The sequence below is a fragment of the Elgaria multicarinata genome, chromosome 16 (genome assembly GCF_023053635.1).
Source record: "Elgaria multicarinata webbii isolate HBS135686 ecotype San Diego chromosome 16, rElgMul1.1.pri, whole genome shotgun sequence".
In the NCBI taxonomy this organism is placed as follows: Eukaryota; Metazoa; Chordata; class Lepidosauria; order Squamata; family Anguidae; genus Elgaria; species Elgaria multicarinata.
The window spans coordinates 1,042,418-1,061,753 of NC_086186.1; the positions used below are offsets into that span (position 1 = coordinate 1,042,418).

Genomic DNA, 19,336 nt, shown 5'->3' on the forward strand with positions numbered 1-19,336 from the left:
TGCCGGGAGGTCGTAAGCGGCCACTTGCCCATAACGCCTACGCGGCCGGCGAGCAGCGCTCCCTTTCTGCGCATGCGCGAGTCCTGCGGCAAGTCCTTCCTGCACGCGCGCATGCGCACTTTCCCGTCCTGCCGCTCAAGCAGCGTCTCTATTCCAGGTCCGCGACTCCAGAGCGTTCCGGAGAGAGGCGGAAGTGACGCAGGCCTGCCCAGAGCGCGGCGAGGCGTTTCCGGTGTGAAGAAGCCGTGAGGGGAGCGGAGAAGCGGTCCGGCCTGGCCTGGCTTGGCTGCTCACGGCCCAGGTGTGGAAGGGGCAGCGGCAGGAGGCCTGCTGGGGTCCCGGGAGGGGGTGTCGGTGGCTGGGCTGCTTCGTCCCTCGCTCGGGGCCGTGAGGGGAGCCTCCCCCTTGCCTGCCTGCCTGCCTGCCTCCCGCCTTCTGTGAGGCGCCGCCCCCCCCCCGCTTCAGCCGGCCCAGGCGCCGGTTCAAAGGGCTGCTGCGCCCCGCACCGGCCTCCGCCCGAGGGCTTCCTTCGTTCACGCCGTTTGTTTCGCTTATTCCGCCCCCTCTATTCCCTTTGCGAAGGGACCCTCCGCTCCCTGCCAGGTAGGTGAGGCCGAGAGTCGCCCCGTTGGGCTTCATGGCCTGGTGGGGGACTCGAACCCGGGTCCCCCCGGTCCAAGCACTCCGACCACCACGCCACGCTGCACGGACTGTTCGTTTATTTATCGCGTTTCTATACCATTTCTCTGGAGCTCATAAACAGATAAAGATACAGTCAAATGTTGGTTGGTTTTTAAAAAAGACACCTCAAAAGCTGCCATTGTTCTTAAAAGCCAAGCCGGGAGGCCGCCCCGGGAGCCCCTTCCTGGAGGCAGAGCGGTCGAGGCCCGCCCGTCCGTCCCTCCCTCCCGAGGGGAGAAGTGTTTCAGGGTCTGGGAACGGGTCCATGCAGCACAAAGCCCTCGGCTGTGGTTGTTGTTATTAATGATGCAGCTCCGTTAGTTGTAAAGGGACCCTTGCGCAGTCGGGTAAGTAAAACACCAGGCGGGTTCCTGCCCCGAGGAACTTGCAAACAGCAAGATAAAAAATGTTAGTGGATAAAAAATAATAATAAAAAATGTTAGTGGATGAGGGCTGGGGAGGCCTGGATCTAAATGCCCTGCTCTGCCACAAACAACGCTCACAGCCCTAGGCCACAGGATTCTTCCTCGGTCCACCCTCACTGGCAGAGTTGTTGTAAGAGTGAAACATGCTTGAGCTCTTCCCAGGAAAGGTGAGATGTAAATGTATTAGATAATAAGTTATATGTACCATTCCTGATATGTGCATTGTGTCTCACTTCTTTATTCATCTCAAGGATTGAGGAGATGATGATGATGATACAATGCACAAGGTATTTTACAGAGAGCCTCTGCCCTGAGGAGCTTACAAACAGGAAAATGTTAGTGATGTCACTTGCTGCTTTGTTCAGCTCAATAACTTACCATCATCATACACTTGGGAGAAATTCCCACCATAATCAGTGAGGCAGACTTACTCCCAGGGAAGTCTGCATAGGATTGCAACTTTAATGTGGCTTTCATTGAACACTCAAACGTTATTTATATTGAAATAGTTATTTTCAAGGTGTGATAATTTAGATTTTTATGGGCGAGGTGGTGGCACTGAAAGCACTGAAACTAACATGCTAAATAAATGCCACTTATTTAGGATACTTATCCTGTCTTTTGGCTAAAAGAGCCCCCAAGTGGCTCAAATATAGATGAAAAACATATAATATCATCACAATAAAATACAAAAGAACTGAAAAACAAACAAACCAAAGCAACACTAAATCATTTGTAGCAGCAGGGTACAAAGTTAAAACAACCCAAAAGCCTGGGGAAATAAGAATGCCTTGACCATTTGCCAAAAAGATAAGAGAAGGAGCCAACTGAGCTTCCCTAGAAAGGGCATTCCATAGCTTTAGTGCCACTATGACAAGGCCATACCCCATGTCCCAGCTAACTGTGCCCCAGGAGGTAAAGGGGCGTGGTGTAAGTATTTATTTATTTATTACATTTTTATACCACCCAATAGCCGAAGCTCTCTGGACGGTTCACAAAAATTAAAACCATAATAAACAACCAACAGGTTAAAAGCACAAATACAAAATACAGGATAAAAACCACGCAGCAAAATTGATATAAAATTAAAATACAGAGTTAAAGCAGTAAAATTTAAGTTAAAATTAAGCCTCCTATCTAGCGGGTCGCTCTTTCAGCGTGTTGACTAATGGCAGCTCGTCTTCCTCCTTTCCCCTTTCAGTAGGGGTTCCGCAAGGCTCGGTGCTTGGCCCGTTGTTGTTTTCCTTATACATGTTGCCCTTGGGCAAGCTTATTCAATCTCATGGCCTCCAATATCATCTGTACGCCGATGATACACAACTATATCTGTCATCTCCGGAACTTTCTCCTGATGTTCACGATCGTATCTCGGCATGTCTTTCAGATATCTCAGCTTGGCTGCTTCATCGTCGCTTGAAGCTTAACATGGCAAAGACTGAATTGCTTGTTTTTCCTCCTAAACCTTCTCCTCATCTCTCATTCTCTCTTACTGTCAATGATGTTACGCTTACTCCGGTCAAGGAAGCTCGTAGCCTTGGCTTTATCTTCGACTCCTCGCTCTCCTTTATTCCTCATATTGAGGCAGTAGCTAAATCTTGTCGATTTTTCCTGTATAATATTGCCAGGATTCGATCATTTTTGTCTGTCTCTTCTGCCAAGACGCTTGTTCATGCACTGGTTATTTCACGGTTGGACTACTGCAACCTTCTTCTCTCTGGCCTTCCTTCTTCTCACATCAGTCCGTTGGTTTCTGTTCACCACTCTGCCGCAAAGATCATCTTCTTGGCTCGCCGCTCCGACCATGTTACTCCGCTTCTGAAATCTCTTCATTGGCTTCCAATTCACTTCAGAATCCAATATAAACTTCTCCTGTTAACCTTCAAAGCTTTTCACGGTCTAGCTCCTTCCTATCTCTCCTCTCTCATCTCACACTATTGCCCCGCTCGTGCTCTTCGCTCCTCTGATGCCATGTTTCTCGCCTGCCCAAGGGCCTCTACTTCCCTTGCTCGGCTTCGTCCATTTTCTTCTGCTGCCCCTTACGCCTGGAACGCTCTTCCAGAACATCTGAGAACTACAAGTTCAACCGCAGCTTTTAAAGCTCAGCTAAAAACTTTTCTTTTTCCTAAAGCTTTTAAAACTTGATGTTGTGCAGACTTCTACTGTTACTTTCTACTGTTAGTTTTTCCCTACCCTGTGCCTGCTTACCCTTCCCTGTACCTGTTTGCATTCTCTTCCCCTCCTTATTGTTTTACTATGATTTTATTAGATTGTAAGCCTATGCGGCAGGGTCTTGCTATTTACTGTTTTACTCTGTACAGCACCATGTACATTGATGGTACTATATAAATAAATAAATAATAATAATAATAATAATAAGTGTTAAAATACTGAGAGAATAAAAAGGTCTTCAGCTGGCGACGAAAGCAGTACAGTGTAGGCGCCAGGCGGACCTCTCTGGGGAGCTCATTCCACAACCGGGGTGCCACAGCGGAGAAAGCCCTCCTTCTAGTAGCCACCTGCCTCACTTCCTTTGGCAGGGGCTCACGGAGAAGGGCCCCTGTAGATGATCTTAAGGTCCGGGCAGGTACATATGGCGTTCCTTCAAATAACCTGGCCCCAAACCGTTTAGGGCTTTAAATGTCAATACCAGCACTTTGTAGTGATGGCCACCAATTTGAATGGCTTTGAAAGTGGATTGGACAAAATTGTGGCAGGTGAGGCTATCAGTGGCTACTCGTCCTATGCTATCTCCAGTATCAGAGGCAGGATGCCTATGTGCACCAGTTGTTGGGGAACATGAGTGTGAGGGTGCTGCTGCACTCACATCCTGCTTGTGGATTTGCTGTGGGCCTCTGGTTGGCCACTGTGAACAGAATGCTGGATAGATGGTAGCACACACAGAGCTCTGCAAAACTGAGGGGGGGGGGAAGAAGTGACTTACAACTGTGATTTTAATTTTGCCAGTTGTCTATTGGATTCATTCATTATATTATTAATTAATTTTATGAAACAATGTGTTTCCAAAAATAGAAAAATTGAGCATTTTAAGATGTTTTGTCTCCCATCACAATCAGCCCAAGTTTGTATTCATTCATACTGTGCCCACAATGAACATAAAAAACAAAGGTAGCCGTTCTTGTCCACAAAAAGTCCAAAATCCACCGTTGGGCAGTACTTTTATTAGGCCCATCCAAAATGCCACAAATAAACGTGCAAGCTTTTAGGTTCTGCAGAACTCTTAATCAGGCTACCCAAAAAAAAAAAAAAAAAAAAAACCGAGATGGGGGAAGAAAGGTAAAAGTCCCAAATTTTGTGAACAAAATGTGTTTGCATCTCCTGGGGCTTTGTACTTTTCCTTTCAGAGGGGTCAGAGCAGCAGCTAGGGATAGATCTGTCTATTTCCAATCCTTGTCAGTTTTTGGCAAATCATTGTTTATAACTTCATTTTATCCCATTGCCACATCAATCTGTACATTTTTTTTATTGCATTATTTTTGTGTGCATCCTATCCTAAAACACACATTTTTATGTGCATTTGAGTCAAGGAGTTGTGTGGAAACTGAGAAGACAGTGGTAGAGCATGCAGAAGCTCCCCGGTTCCGTCCCCAGCAGCATCTTCAGGTACGGCTGGAAAAACTCCTGCCTGAAACCTTAGGGAGCCGCGGCAGCGGCTGCCAGTCAGTGTTGACAATACTGCATTGGGGCTTGGTGGACCAATGGTCTGACTCCATATAAGGCCGCTTCCTATGGTTCTGATCCTTGTATCAGTCCAGGAAGTGTGGATCAGGTTAGTTCACTTGAAGAGGCGGCCCTAAAATGAAATGCTCAAGCTTCCTTCCTAGCAGCCGTGTTCATCTGTTTGAACACCAATGAAAATTCCTTGTAGCACCTTGGCGATGAACATATTTTCTTGTGGGATACGATTTCATTGACTGAAGCCCAGTTTGTCAGGTTCACAAAGCATTGTGATCAAGTGTAGATATGAAATGGGTAAATGCTTCATGCATCTGCAGAAGTGGATTCCAGTCCATGAAATTTTATAGTTCAACCTCTTGCAGCATCTTAAGCCTTCCTGTTTCTGCAGTTCTTTGTAGTTTTTTTTTAGTTCCTTTTTCGTCTGGTGGGTGTGTATGCATGTGTGCACTCTTTGGTCCTTCATCTATTTCTGTTCTCTTCCTTACTACTCCTGTACTCTTCTCCTTTGACGCGTTCCCACTGCACTCCCCCTTATGCTGTCCACTTGCTGTCCCTTCAAATTGCGTTGGTTTTGTGCTATGTAGCAGTTTGTTCAGGATAGGTATGGTGACGGTTAAAATGCTTGCAAAAGCATTATTGAATGGTAAAGAGACTATAGCAACCTTTGTTTACAGTGCTGGGAAAATGTTATACCATATTGATCTGCCTACAGAACTCTTTGAATCTGTTTTGAGAAACGCATGAATTACCTGTAATGTTGTGAATCAACACTTTGTTGTATATGAGCATTTGCTTCTGTAATATTGATTTGTGTTCTTCTGGTAGGAATCTTTGCCTAATGTAAATTTCTAATTTTGTGGTGAACAGGGTAGTGTGGGCTTATGAGATGGAAAATAGAATGATCAGTAGCTGATGAAAACTCTTAACCCAGATGAATTTTAAATCTAAGAATTTTACGATGTGGTTGTTATTTTAATATTGTATTGGTTTTATATGCTCTTTTAATCAGTTCTATGTAATTGATTTATATTGTATTGTTATATATAATGTTGTTCCCTGCCTCAATCCAGAAGGAGAGGCAAGTAAGAAATAAATTTATTAGTAGTAGTAGTAGTAGTAGTAGCAGCAGCATTATCATTATCAATCATGTAAAAATCAGAAATAAATCAAAAAGAAACTTAACTAGTGTGCAATAATTTTCATTAGTGTTTAGTGTCCATGAAACCTTTGATTCTTCTAGGGATTCAGCTTTATGTCTTATAGACTACCTATTTAATAACTAAAAGTATGGTAGACATAATGATTTGAAAGTTGGCATCATAGCCAATCAGAATTAGTTTTTTCCAGTTTATTGATGAGTTGCAAGAACAAAGACTATAGAATTAGATTGGGATTTGTTTAGATTAGGACCTGTGCTTAGATGAAATTTCAGTTGCTTTTGCTTCTGAAATCGCTATGATTCTGTCATGATTCTGCATATAGGAAGTCTAAACGAATGAAAACTGAGTGTGGCGTGGGCAGTAATAGCATGACACAAAGAGATTTTCAGTTAATGCAGACATTTTTATACCATTTATTTCACCTTCTCTTCGCAGTGATCAGGGAAAACATGGCTACGGATTGGCTTGGAAGCGTCGTTTCAATCAGCTGTGGAGACAGCCTCGGAGTCTATCAGGGAAGGGTGTCTGCCGTGGATCAGGTCAGCCAGACAATCTCCTTAACACGCCCTTTCCATAATGGAGTCAAATGTTTGGTACCAGAGGTTACCTTCAGGTAAATGCCCCTTCTGTCTGCTTTCTTTAGCCTTTGACAAGTGGCTTCTTGAGCATTATGGGCCAATTCTAAAACATGCCATGAGCCAGTTGGCCTCTGATATTTGGTGCATGTCACTTACAGTTATATTTTTCATTCCCAGGATTCTGGCTGATGCCAAATTAGTATGTAAACACACTGATTTTTTCTGCAGCAGTGTACTTTCAAATCTGAAAAAAAATGAAGCCATCTTTTGAAAGATCCTGATATGCGGTCTGTCAAATATGGCAGATTAAAACAAATTTGGGTGATGTATTTATGTGCTTCCTATGTATGTATCTATTTATTTATTGCATTTCTATACTGTTCATTAGCCGAAGCTGTCTTGAGTGGTTTATAAGGCAAAGCTTAAAACCATAAACTACAATAACATATTAAAATATAATATAAAACCATAAGTTTAAAATGGGATAAAACCAAAGTAGTAACTAAGATAAAAGCCAGAAGGAGTGCAAATATCTAAAAATGCACTAACACAATAGTTTAAAACTGGAGGACCAAAAAGTCTGGGAAAATAAAAACTACACCCTGCTTCAGAGCCCTCTGCATGTGCCAAAACACTTGGGGTGGAAGAAGGTAACAAGATCAAATAAGAGATTGACCAGTAAGCCAAGATGCTTGTCAACCCCTGCTTGGGTGAACATTCTTTAACAAAAATGCCTTTCTGTCTTTTTTTTCTCTCTCTCTCTCTCTCCCTCATATTCATTAGCATGGGAAGCAAAATTCCTTTGGTTTCTAGTAGTTCATATGTAGTAGACTGGGGAGTGTCTTTCAGTGAACTGCTGTATTGGTTATAATAACAATAATGCTGTTTCAGAGCTTCCAGCTAGAGCAAATTTACAGAAGCAGTGAGAACAGATAGCTGTTTGTGACAGCCACATGCTACCTGTGCCTTTGCTTCTGGTTACAAGAGGCTGAGAACTGTAAGTTGATTGTTTGCCTTGCATAAAAGTAAAATAGTACGCAAAGCAAACAAAGCGGCTGTCTGGGGACTGCTGCCTTTTATGAATTTATCTTTGCACTGCATTGTTTGCTTATGAGGTAGTAGTAGCAGATGAGCCGTTCTGGCTGAAAAGCCATGTGGCTTAACTGCATGTATTTGGTTGGCCATTGTGGAAGACAGGGTGTAGACGAGAGATGGAGCTTTTGTCTAATCTAGTGCTGCTGTTCTGACGGTTTCTGCCTTCTCTTCATCCCCCGTCTGCACCCTTTGAAACATGTACATATTCTATGAGGGAGAGTGGCTGGGATGTCTAGATAATTTCCCCATCTGCAGCATTTGCAACGTGGGGAAGAAAGCATGTAACTGATGTCTTGGTGGTCTGTTGGTGTCTAATGATGTGTAGTGACAAATTTTAAAAAAGTGTCTCTTGGCCCATGTTTGTTAATACTTGTTGATTCCTGCAAGCTTGGTATTTTGGGGTTTTGAGGCAATTGACTGTTCTATAATTGAAGTGTCAATTGTTACTGATACTGGCACAGGTTCTAAATACACTATTCCGCCCGCCCCCCGCTAAATTGCCAGCTGGCTGCCCTTGCATTCCTGTAGAGGTTGGCGCTATTGCAAAATCACACCTTGTTTGGGCCTTTTCCTTCTTTTAGGGCAGGTGATATTACTGAGCTGAAGATCCTGGAGATTCCAGGCTCTGGTGAGAACGGTGACTTTCAGCACCCTGTCCTTGGTATTGCTAGTGTTGGATGCCCAGGGGGTGCCAGCCAGAATGGCACTGGCAAATTGCTGAAGAAACCCGGTTTGTCTAGCAGTGCTCCACAGAACATTCCCAAGAGGACAGATGTGAAAAGCCAGGATGTTGCCATTTCCCCACAGCAGCAGTGTTCCAAGAGCTACATGGATCGGCATATGGAATCCTTGAATCAGTCCAAAGGCTTCCGGCGAAGGCACAACTCGTGTGAGTGCATTGGCCATGTAGCCCTCGTCTTTCTGTTTGTCTGTATATCTGTGACATGTTGTTAGAGTTCAGATTGTGCATTGCTATGGACATGTTTGTTTCCATGTTGCCCATCACCCTCACCAGCTGTGCCAGTAGGCTGTAGGTTGATTGTACCTTTCGATTGTAAAGCTACCTACAAATACTCAAAGCTGGCTCTAGCATTAGAGGCCATGTAGTGTACTTCAACCAGGCCACATGTGGGGAGCGTTGGGGTCATTCTGTTGGTGCGTAGCTCTGTCCTTGGGGATGGCATGATGTACTGGAGAGCACCAGCCAGTGGGAGTGAGCCTCCTTTTTGCTGGCAAAAAGCCTAATCTCTTTGACTTTCTTAACAGCTTCCAAAGATGTGCACCTCCAGCCTGACAGTGGGCATACTAGCAAAGGAAAAAAGCCTCATCTTGCTCATCCCTTTCAGTCCCTCTTTGCTGCCCAGCCTCCCACCATGGGAAGACTGTACCGCAGCAGTCAAACAAGAGAGGGGAACCTTCCCCTTGCTGGCGCAGTCCAGCTGCCTTGGCTTCTCTCCTGTCTCTCAAAGGAGAGTGGGGAGCTGGACCAAGGGCTCGGTTTTAGACATAGTGCCTGCTTTCACACACACACACACTGCGCACCGCCACCACCCCTGTTTCAAGAAGTGCGGAAGGGAGGAAGTGGAGGTGAGGTTAGCGGCTGTGGGCAGTACTGTAGTTGGCAGCTGGTTGCGGAGTTCTAGCTATCTCACATGGCAACGTGTCAATATGGAAAGGATAAAAACGTAAGAGCTGTACTGGATCAGACCAAAGGTCTATCTCATCCAGTGCTCTGTTTCCCACAGTGGCTAGTCAGATGCCCATGGGAAGCCTACAAGTAGAGGGCATGGGGGCAACAGCACCCTCCCCCTCGCATTCTCCAGCAGCTGGTATTGAGAGAGATGCTGCCTCTAATATTGGAGGTGATCTATATTGCCGTCGTGATTACTTGCCATTGATAGCCTTATGCTCCATGAGGATAAGCACCCTCTAGGAAAGGAAACATCAGAAGCTACTTTTTCTCTCTATAACAAGAAGAGTATGAAGTTTGTTGCTTTTTCTTTTTTTAACTAAATCCTTACTGCACTCTTAGGGCTATGCTGAATGTGTAGGTAGTTTTGTCATTCCAGCTACGATGAAATGCTCCATATGAAGCTAGGCCTGTTTTCTTTGCAGATGTCCTAGGATTCATCCAAGCAGGTTTGAGGAGGCTTTTATGATGTTCTTCATCGTGGTCTCTATGCATCACACATATGGGCTTTGCGCCTGCGCAGAGACCAGACTGGAATCTCCAATAGCTTAGGGAAACGTTTTTGGGCGGGAACCCCTCCCCCATGCTACTGCGCATGTCCCTGGGGTTCCCACCCTAACCTCAGTTCTTCGTCGTCCGCCATTGTGCACAGACCTAGAAACCGTGAATTCTCTCAAATTGTTCTGTTTACTTACCTTTTGGCTCTTTTCTAAGATCCTTTCTCTTCATACTTTTCTTCTCACTTCGTTCTTACCTATATTAAAAAAAAAATTGTTATTCTTCAGCTTTCTGTATTTTCCTCCCTTTTTCTCGAGCGATCGTTTGATCGCGTGGCGCCTCAGGCGCATGGCCATAAGGGCCCCTTTCAGAAAGTGCGTCAAATGCGGCGCTAAACTTCCACCCAAAGACGGTCACTCCCTCTGTGTACTCTGTTTGGGCGAGGGACACAAGTTCAGCAGTACCATCACTGTATGGCGTTCACCAAACAGACAAGGAAAAATAGATCGGATAGACTGCGGTCTATACTCTGGGAGAAAGCTCTGCGAGCTACTGAACCTACGCCTCAAAAGCGTAAGGAAAAATCCTCAAGGGCAATGGAAGAAACCCAAAGCCCTGAAAGTCAATCGGTTGTGATCGATTTATTTATTATTTATTTATTTATTTATTTATTACATTTCTATTCCACCCAATAGCCGGAGCTCTCTGGGCAGTTCACAAAATCGATGCGGAGATGATGACGGATAACAGGGCCATACCCCTGACGCCAGGCCGATCCCTAGCGGTTTCCACGGCTAAGAAAATTTCAAAGAAAGCCCGGACTCCTAAATTGGCGGAGCAGTTAAAGAAGAAGAAGAAAAAGAGGAAGGACGCCGAAAAACGCTCCACCTCGAGGACCGATACCGTATCTATGGTACCTGCCGAGCCTACCCGGCCGGTATCGACGTCGGTACCAGAACAGCTTTCACTGCCAACCCCGTTACCGACAGCAAGGAGTTCGATGTCGGAGGGCGAGATACGGGACTCCATATCGGCTGCCTCCGTACCGTGTGCTACGGTACCGTGCACTGCTGCCCCACAGGAGTCGAACCGACTCACAGTTTCGACGATACACCGACAAGGGCAGTCTCCTAGACCTGACTTTGACCGGGTCTCACAGTACTCTGGATACCAAAGAGAGTATCCTTATGACTGGGAATATTACTGTCCTCAGGAGTTTTACCCAGGCGAACGGAGACATAACGACCATTATGCTCATCCTCCTCCACATGCAAGGGTCATCCAAGTTCCTCCTGCATTTCAATTTCACACTCCTTTAAGCCATGGCAGTAGAAATGACCAGACAGATCACTTCTCGATACCGAGAGCAACTATTGCGGTACCATTAACTCACCAGGACCAGGCTTTACAGCCAGTACATCAAACGGTGCAAGTCACGGATCAAAATTCTCCTGATGAGGACTACAGGTCTGACTCAGACTCTGGTGTCGGTGGCCCCGTCGATGCCATCACCAGATGAAATCGTGAATACTCAGGACCCCGCTTCTCCTTCAGAAGACATGGGTACCTTCTCGGACCATGTACTTCGGATGGCACAATCTTTAGGGCTCGATATCGATCAGCCAACAGAAATCGATGACGACCCAATTTATGATGTGATGAGGACGGAAGCTAGTTCGACCATCGCTATTCCGTTCCCTCCTACTCTAAGGAGAACAGCACAGACTTCCTGGAAGACCCCTTGCACAGCTCAGCCAACATCTAAGAGGTTGGAGTCGCTGTATAAGGTTAAAGAAGCTAATGCAGAGTTTCTTTTTCAACATCCTAAGCCTAATTCGATAATCGTCAAATCCGCCCAAGGAAGGTCTCAAAAAATACATTCAGCCCCGATTGATAGAGAGGGCAGAAAACTGGACTATCTGGGCAGGAGGGTGTATACGTCCTCATCCCTAGCAATATGAACCTCGGCGTATGAAGCAACTATGGCCAGATATCAAATATTCCTACTGGAAAAGATAAACTCCCTCTGTGACCACTTACCTGAGGAGAAAAGGGAGTTAGCAAGGATTTTTCAGACTGAAGCCACTGCGATAGCTCAACTGCAACTAAATTCGGCTAGACATCAGACGGATTCCCGCTCTAAATCAATGATGGGATCCATAGCTCTTCGGCGTCACGCTTGGTTGAGGTCAGCCAACCTGACGAATGAAACAAAGACTAGAATAGAGAGTCTCCCATTTGACAGAGAAGGATTATTCAACAATAAAACGGACGAGTCCTTAGACTCGATATATAAGGCTCGCACAACTGCCAAGAAAATGGGTTTTTCACAACCCCAACCTCAATTTAAACAAAGGCGCTGGACAAGACAACCATACCAACAGTTGCAGCAGTGCCCGCAATATGATAAACAGCCGGCAAAACAGCAGCAGCAACTTCAAAGAAAGAGGCCGTATCAAGGCCGGTATCAGCAGGGCAGACAGCAACCTGATTTCTCTAAAAGACAGCGTCTTTGACTTCCCTGCCACAGGCCTACTACCATTTACCGACTGTCTAGCACCCATGTACCATCAGTGGGAGTCCATAACATCCGACTCCTGGGTGCTCACTGTCATCGAGACGGGGTACGCCATCAAGTTCGATACCCTTCCTCCTTCTTTGGGGGTGAGAGTAACAGCGCCATCCCCTCCTCTGCTGCTCGAGGTACAAACCCTGCTAGCAAAGGGAGCCATCTCGCCTGTACCCGCAGAGGAGATCAACCAGTGGTTCTTTTCGCGCTACTTCACGGTCCCAAAGAAGGATGGAGGACTTCGACCGATTATGGACCTAAGACAGTTGAACAAGTACATCACCCCGAAAAAGTTTCGTATGACAACGGTTGCCTCTATTCTCCAGCTGTTGCATACGGGGGTGTGGTTTGCGGTAGTAGACCTGAAAGATGCGTATTTCCATATCTCCATCAGGAAGTCGCATCGAACTTACCTGCGTTTCTCCATCGGCGCCAAGCAGTTCCAGTTTACCGTGCTCCCCTTCGGCCTCGCGACAGCACCGAGGGTCTTCACGAAGGTGATGGATGTTGTATGCGCCCATCTATGACAGAAAGAAATCCACATTTATCCGTACATAGACGACTGGCTCCTGGTGGCGGAGAACAGCTGCACACTCCAGGAGAACATAGTCATGACTCTCAATCTCCTAGACTCCCTAGGACTGTGGGTCAACCAGGAAAAGTCCATACTGACTCCTCAAAGAACAATAGACTTCATAGGAGTGACTCTATCATCTCGGGATGGAAGAGCTTACCTCCCGATGGCAAGAGCAAGGACACTTCGAGACTTTATTCTCGATGTCGAGACCCAAGCAAGACCCTCGGCGTGGACAATCCAACGATTGCTCGGCTTGATGGCAGCGACCACCGCTGTCATCAGATTCGCAAGACTACGAATGAGGGTTCTTCAGGGATGGTTTTTAAGGACGTTCGATCTTCGACGCAACGCCCGCAAGACTCACCTCTCGATACCGAGACAGGTACGAGCATCGCTGAAATGGTGGCTCTCGATGGGAAACCTCTTGGAGGGAATTCCTTTTCAGCAAAGGGCGCCATCGGTAACTATCACGACCGATGCCTCCCTCATCGGATGGGGAGCTCACTGCAACTCGTTCACCGTCCAGGGTCGATGGCCTTCTCGACAGAAAGAGGAACATATCAATCATCTGGAACTCCTGGCGGTAGAGAATGCATTAAAAGCTTTTACCCAGATCATCGAGGGCAAGGATGTCCTGATCACAACAGACAATACCACGGTAGTCTGCTACATAAACAGGCAAGGGGGAACAAGGTCACACCCCTTGACCCGATCTGCACTCATGATTTGGAACTGGTGCATAAAGAGAAAGACTTACCTGACGGCAATTCACGTAGTGGGCAAGGAGAACATCGTAGCGGACTCCCTAAGCAGGTCCTTCCACGTCGACCACGAATGGGAGCTTGATACCGAAGTAAGGGACGATCTCTTTCGGTATTGGGGCCGTCCTGCTGTCGATGTTTTTGCCACTGCAGAAAACGCAGTCTGTACCAAGTTCTGCAGCAGAGCAGGAGGCGGAAGGAACTCGCTAGGAGAACATTGACAAGAACATGGACAGGGGGGTTACTCTACATCTTCCCCCCTTTCCCGCTCCTGACAAAAGTCGTGGCCAAAATACGTGCAGACAGAGCAGACTGTATTCTGATCGCGCCGTGGTGGCCTCGATAGCCGTGGTTCCTTCACGCCCTTCGACTGTCGAGAGGGGGCTACATCAAGTTACCATCGATACCGAACCTGGGGGGCGGAGCTTGGCAGCCATGGCGGTGGCAGGTTTCTTCTGAGGCTCTGAGCGGCGTTGCCGGAAAAAGCAATTATCTATTTTTTAATGGGCATAAATCTTTGAGCAAACGACAGGAAATGATTATAAAAGCTATCGGAGCTGGAAAGTGTTGAGAAGAGCCGATGGGATGAGGTGAGCTTGACGGAATGTCTTTATAAACTGCAGAGGCAAAACCGAAAGTAAAGTAACATGATTGATGTCGCAGTTTGAAAAGAAAGAACTTATGCTTGTTAGACGTTGATCTGATTTACAGCGATCCTCACTTCTCATCCTTTATCTTAAGTTGGAAAGATTGAAATACTGGCTTTGAAGTTGTTTGCTGTAATCTTTGTAAAGTGGAAAGTGGAAGCTGTTTGCGGTGTGCCGAGAAGGGGGGGGTGAAGGGGAAGAAACAGCATTCTGTGAGGGAGATGTGGGATTTTGAGAAACTGTGAATGATTGGATCTGATCCCCTCTAGTGAATGCTGTTGTGAACTGAATATATTTCCTCCCCCTCGGGAAGAAGGTGGTGTGTTTGGCACATAGAAGAGAAGCCAGTAAAAGTTGCTAAGGAAGTGGGGGCTCTAAGATTTATGCCCTACTCAGAAGGGTCCTATGTCCAACATTAAAAAAAAGATTAAGAAGTGGGAAAAGTTGAATATACAAAAAAAGAAACCTTCAAATCATAATTTAACCCACCTCTCCCACCTGGAAGATTCAGCCCTTGGAACAGACCAGGAAGACGAAGTTATAGACCCAGTTTCTTTGGATACAGTACCAAATAAAGAAAAGAATATGGCTGAAGGGGGAAAAGCAATGGACAGCAACTTTCCCTCCCTAGCAGAAATTAAGGCAGTTATTGTAGAGAATAATATCATCATTTTTAAAAAAATGGATCTGCAAATGAATGAATTTAGACAACAAATGCGTGTTCTTTCGGATAAGACCGCAGAAAACTCGGATAAGATCAAAGAGATAGAGGCAAAAGCGGAATTGGACCAGAAGAAGCAAGAGGCTTTTGAAAAATCAACAAATATTCAATTTAAGGAATGGGAATTACGTCTGATCGCCTTGGAAGACCAATCTCGTAGATCTTCAATTCGAATAAAGCAGCTGAAGCAGATACAAGGAGAAGATCTTAGAGAAATCATTCTGAACTGGTTCAAAGAGCTGATGCCTGACATACCAATAGATGGATCGGATCTGGACCGAGTCCACCGCGTGGGGGGGCAAAACTACAAAGGGACTAGAGATATTTTGGTGAAATTTGGTAACTATTATAAAAAAGAGCAAATCATGAAAGAATTGAGATCTTTGACCCAGTTACAATATAAAGGCAAAGCAGTGCAAATTTATAATGATCTTTCTCAACATACATTAAATTGGAGACGGAGTATTAAACCAATAACTGGAATGTTAATGCAGAACAAAATTCCATACGCATGGGGTTACCCGGTTTTCTTAAGATTTACATATGGGAGGAGGGAACACAGAGTAACCTCATTGGATCAAGGTAAAGAATTGCTGAAGAGGCTGGGTCTGGATGGGGAAGCAAATGGGGCTGGAGTGGGTGGGGGAGGGAATGAGGCTGGGACATCTGGAGAGTAAGAGAATTGTTAATTATGTTTGGAGATAATTGCAAATAGAAATGCTAATATAGAAACCTGCCGGCCAGGCGCAGCACTGCCTCCCCCCCCCTTTAAAGTAGATGGCTGGAGTGCTAGACTCACGGGGATATGGGGGGGGGATTAGAGTGGGGGGGTGGGGAGGGGGGAAGGTAGGAGAGGAGGGATTGGGGTAGGAGGGTGGGGGTTTTATGTATGGAGTTTGTTTTTTTATGTAAGCAAGTTTGAACTGCTGAGCACAAGGGATCGGAAGAGATTTCAAAAGGGTGATTATGGATAAAAAGATAAAGGTATCAACACTCAATGTTAAAGGTTTGGGGTCGTGAAAAGGAAGAGAATAGAACAAATGCTTAATAAAGAGGGATCAGATATTATAATGGTCCAAGAGACACACCAAGGCTCCGAGAATTCGAATATGATAAAATTAAAGTGGTTAGCCTATTATGAAAAGTCATTAGGGACATCGAAAAAAAATGGAGTGGCCACTTTGATTTCAAAAAAAAGTGGGTTTATATTAGAAGAAGTAAAAAAGGATGATAAGGGCAGATATCTTATGTTAAAAGGTAAAATTGAGGGAAAGGTCTATACTTTGATTAATGTTTATGCCCCAAATGAGAGGCATAGAGAGTTTTTTATAAAGTTGTTTAAAGAAATAGAAGAATTTAAGGAGGGGTATGCTATATTAGCTGGGGATTTTAATATGGTTATGGATAATAAACGGGACAGGTCAAATCCCACTAATGCTGAAAAGAGGAACAATATGACTATATTGAATAAATTAGTAAAAGAAAATGATTATTTAGATTCGTGGCGTTTACTTAACGGGAATAGGCCTGGATTTTCATACTTTTCCCCAGTTCATCATACATACTCCAGGATAGATTATATATTTGTTTCAAAAGATTTTGCAACGAGGATCTGTAAAATGGAAATGGGGGTAATAAAAGTAACTGATCATGCCTTGTTAAGTCTAGAATTTACAGTTAAGAAAGATTATAAAGAGGCATATAGATGGAAGCTGAATACAAAGATATTGAAATATAATAAAATAGTAGATAAAATTCGGAAGGAACTGTCGGAGTCATGGGAAATTAATGAAAAAGGAGGAACAGCTGGGTCAGTCATTTGGGACACCATGAAGGCTGTAGCAAGAGGAATCTGTATTAGAGAAACATGTAGTTTAAAAAGACAACAACGTGCAGAACAGGAAAAGTTAGAGATAGAAATTAAAAACTTGGAGGAAAGATATTGGCGAGTTAAAGATAAATATAAATTAGTGGAAATACAAGCTAAGAAGAAACAATTAGAAAATTTAAATATAGAAGAGATTCAAAAGAATTTAATGTATATGAAAAGGGAATATTTTGAAAACAGTGATAAGAACTCGAGGTTGCTTGCCAAGCTCACACAAAAAGAAAAAGGGAGGAATGGGATAGAAACGTTGAAAGATAGCCAAGGGAATTATTGTCATGCAATGAAAGCTAAAATAAAAAATTTTCAGGAATTCTATCAGGAATTGTATAAGGGTAAAGAAAGTCAACAAGAAAAGGTGGAGGAGTATATTGGAAGGTTTATAAAGAAGGGAATAAAATTAGAATATAAGGAGTTAATGGAGTCAGTAATAACTCAAAGAGAAGTTGAAGAGGTTATTGATAAGTTAAAAGTTGGTAAATCACCGGGAGCAGATGGTTTGGGTCCAGAATATTATAAGGTCTTCAAAGACTGTTTAGTTCCAAAATTAATGGAACTTTATAATAGGATATTATCAGGAGAGAAGATACCTGAATCATGGGAACATTCAGTGATAATTCTGATCCCAAAACCAGATAAAGATTTGACTAATCCCGATTCTTATAGACCTATTTCTTTAATAAATCAGGATGCTAAAATTTTTACATCTATTATGGCCAAACGGCTAAATAAATTTTTGGCAGAATATATAGGAGCAGATCAATGTGGGTTTGTGGTAGGAAGGCATATGCATAATTTAGTGGGTAGAGTTTTAAATGTAATAAATGTAATTAAAAAAGCAAATATTAAGGCAGGTATTATGGCATTAGATATTTTTAAAGCTTTTGATTGTGTGAGCTGGCAGGCACTAAAGAGTATTATAGATAAATTGGGATTTGGAAATAAATTTAAAAATGTAATAGAACAGCTATATTCCCAAAATACGGCAGTAGTGGTGGTAAATGACGGACTTACTGAAAAGATACGACTAGCCAGAGGAACAAGACAAGGATGTCCGCTCTCGCCGGTCCTGTTTGTAATGGTTATGGAAGTTTTGGCGAAGGCACTAAGGGAGGATGAAGAGTTAGAAGGAATTGGAGAGGTAAGGGAAATAAAGTTAAACATGTTTGCGGATGACACTTTATTGACCATTAAGAATCCATTAAGAAAGTTAGAAAGAATTAAATATCAGCTGAGGGAATTTGAGGAAATTACAGGGTTAAAAATAAATTGGTCTAAATCAGAGATGATGTTGTTTAACTATACCAAGAAGGAAGAAAAGGATTGGGAATTTAAGGGAATGGAATTGAAAGTTAAGAATGAGATTAAATATTTGGGAATTAAAATTACAAAAAATTTAGAGAATCTTGAAAAGGAAAATTTAACGAGGTTAAAGAAAGAGGTATTAGAGAAATTGGAGAAATATAAAAGATTAAATTTATCTTGGTTCGGAAGAATAGCCTTAATAAAAATGAAGATATTAGCTAAAATTAATTTTGTATTTAGAATGTTACCTATAAAAATATTAGAAACCGAGATAAAAAGTTGGCAAAATATTATTAATAAATATTGTAATGGAGAAAAGAGAGCAAGAGTGAATAAAAATAATTGGTACCTAAGCCAAAAAAAGGGGGGAATGGGTCTCCCAAACATAAAATTATACTACGTAGCAAATAGATTAAGACATGTTGTAGAAGCAATTATGGGAGTAGGAGATTTATATTGGATGGAAGAAAAAACCATAAATAAGGTAGAGATGAATTTGGAGAATGTTTTTTTTAAAGACGGAGGAAGAAAGTGGGTTGGAAGTATAGATAATCCACTCCTGAGGACTCAATGGGAAATTTGGAGTAAATTTAAAGGGAAGCTGCTTCCGAGCAACTCTCCCTTAGCACCGATAATAATGTTAAAGAATTTCCCAGAGGATCTAAAGGGTAGATTATGTAAAATATTAAAAGAGAAAAATAAAATAAGATTAAAGGATTGGGTAAGAGATATTAAAACAAGAGAGGATATGGAAAATTTGTTAAAGGAGAAGAAGCTATCTTGGCTAGAATATGGTCAATTAGAGCAATGGAATAAAAAGTGGATTAAAGATAATAGAATGTGCAGAAAGATGACGAGGTTTGAAGAATTAGTAGTAAGTAAGGAGGAAGGGAAAGGAGGGAGTATAGTTTCAAAAGGATTAATGAGTGAAATATATAAAATATTGTTAGAGAAGGAGTTTAGAGAGAATACAGAGAAAATGGTTTGGGAATCAGATTTGAAGATACAAATAGGGCGACAGAGCTGGGAGGGACTATGGAAACAAAGA

General features: G+C 43.6%; 1 protein-coding gene across 1 annotated transcript in view; it reads left to right on the forward strand.

Moving 5' to 3' along the window:
* The first annotated feature begins 234 nt into the window (after positions 1 to 234).
* EDC3 (enhancer of mRNA decapping 3) overlaps positions 235 to 19,336 on the forward strand; it is a 40,870-nt gene continuing 21,768 nt past the window's right edge. The window contains exons 1-3 of the mRNA XM_063142715.1: positions 235 to 301; positions 6,398 to 6,575; positions 8,217 to 8,524. Of these exons, the coding sequence (XP_062998785.1) occupies positions 6,412 to 6,575; positions 8,217 to 8,524 (472 nt within the window). The 5' untranslated portion in view covers positions 235 to 301; positions 6,398 to 6,411. The remainder of the gene's footprint in view (positions 302 to 6,397; positions 6,576 to 8,216; positions 8,525 to 19,336) is intronic.